Below are 1,896 nucleotides of genomic sequence, written 5' to 3'. Positions count from 1 at the left end.
AATCACAAACACACTGTGAAGTCGAAAATAAATTACACAAACTAAATAGTATAAATAAATAAAAATTTAAGTTAAAAAGAGTCCCACAGTGGCTGTTGGGCAACAACCAGTCCATAGAAGAGGTAGCTGTGGAGGTCACAGGGATGTTCCCAAGGCTCAGGCTCCCGCTCCCCACTGGGTCCACCGAGGTCACAGGGCCTCGAAGCTTCCGGACCCCTCAGGCACTCAGCTCCAGGTCGCTGACGTATTTCTGGACCCAGTCCTCACTGGGGTCAGCACAGACCTGCCGGCCTCTCTTGGTTAGGAAGCTGTGGAGAAGGGAGGAAGGTTAAGCACTGGGGAATCCAGCAGGGGAATCCTGGGCCCACCGTGGCCGCTCCATCCCGCTCTCTGTCCTGCGCAGCTCAGGGCCTGCTCCTCTCTCAGCGACCCCCTGCCTGTCTCCATCTAGAGCGCTTCTCTCAGGGACTCCGGGCGGGGGGCTCTCAGAGGGTCCTGCTGCCTCCTTCTTCCTGTCCCTTTCCTCCGGGCTGGGGCAGCCCTTCCTGACTCTGTAACACCTGCCCCACTCCAGCCCCAAGTCAGGTCACACCTCGGAGCCCTGCGTCCTGTACCCCCGATAGGCTCTGGAAGGCTGGGCCTTTCCAGGATGGCCTTCTGGCCTGTCTCTGCCCCCACCCGACCCTCCCTACCTCCCTAGAGGCGAGCAGGAAGACTGGCACTTACATGACACCGGGCTTGGAGCACTGGCTGCTGGTCTCAAAGTAGTCAGCTATGAAATTCTGTGGAATCTGCCGGGAGATGTAGCTGAAGCAGCAGGAGGTGGGCGTGTCAGCACCAACTGCAGAGAAAGGAAGAGAATGAGCTTGAGGCACATCTCAGAAGAAAAGGCCAGGCAGCTTCTGATCCCCGAGCGGCTGAGGAAGGCAGGCTTGCCCAGACCAAGTGACTGGAAGGCATTTGGGCGTTTTTGCAGAGAAATGTCTCTGTCTTTGTTTCTGTCTATTTTCTTGTTTCCCCTTGACTCTTCATAGTGGGTTCTCTGTTTCTCTGTGTGATCCAGATACCTGAACGGACTGTTCTCTTATCTCAGCTCTCTTCAGGGAATTTTGTCTGGTTCAAGAAGTCAGACCCCAGCCCAAGAGAAGCCTTGGACATCTCTCATAAGACATCCAAGGGACAGGGCTCCTGGGAGACCTAGGGTGAGCTGGAGAGTGAACAACAGGCCCCACTGGGAAGTAACCAGCCCTGGATTCTGCCTCTTGTAAACTGACTTGTTTCCAACCCTGTTTTTCTATCTGTACAAGGGACTGTAACTCCCCTGCCCCTGCCTAGATTCTCATACCTGGAGACTAGGAGGGCTAAGACCCCTTCTAGAGATAAAAATAAAAGTCGTGAAGAAAAAGACCAAGGTGTTTGGCAGCCCTTTAAGAAGTTCCTTCTTTTCTCTTGGGGGCTCTCAGGCCACAAGAAAAGACTGATGTGGTCTAACCGTGGCCAGAGACTGGTGAAACCCACAATGAAACTCGGACTCACGTGGTGCAGAGAAGACCGGCTTGCAGAGAGCCACGGTGCAGAGGAGGACAGCAAGGGCAGCAGTGGAGACCTGCATGATTCTGAGCAGGTGATGGAATGTGGGCTCGAGTGTCGGCACAGCCAAGAAGGGACTGACCACTTTCTGCTGCCTGTGTCCTCCTGAAGTCTGAAGCCATCTCTCCTTCTCTTTATAGGCAGCCCTGGCGGATGGGGAAATGGAATCTGGGGGTGAGGAGGGAAATTTTTAAGCATAGTGATGCTGTCATGCTGTGTGTTGCACAACCCAGGGTCCCTGGTGACCACAGGGGCTCAGGATATCCAAGAATAGCATCTCTGAGCAATTCTCTAACTCTCAGCTCT

The 1,896-nt window shown here is 54.1% G+C and overlaps 1 protein-coding gene across 1 annotated transcript; it reads right to left on the bottom strand.

Annotated features, from left to right (window-relative positions):
* Positions 1–217: 217 nt before the first annotated feature.
* CCL3L3 (macrophage inflammatory protein 1) lies at positions 218–1,569 on the bottom strand (the record flags this gene model as incomplete). The annotated part of the gene is given in 3 exon segments (NM_001198596.1): positions 218–308; positions 727–841; positions 1,537–1,569. Coding segments are annotated over 3 exon segments (239 nt in total), but the record flags the coding sequence as incomplete, so codon positions are not given.
* Between the last annotated feature and the right edge of the window lie 327 nt (positions 1,570–1,896).

This window comes from Papio anubis, unplaced genomic scaffold, assembly GCF_008728515.1.
Source record: "Papio anubis isolate 15944 unplaced genomic scaffold, Panubis1.0 scaffold423, whole genome shotgun sequence".
In the NCBI taxonomy this organism is placed as follows: Eukaryota; Metazoa; Chordata; class Mammalia; order Primates; family Cercopithecidae; genus Papio; species Papio anubis.
The sequence above is the reverse complement of the archived record's forward strand: the minus strand, read 5'-3'. Positions and strand labels throughout refer to the sequence as shown.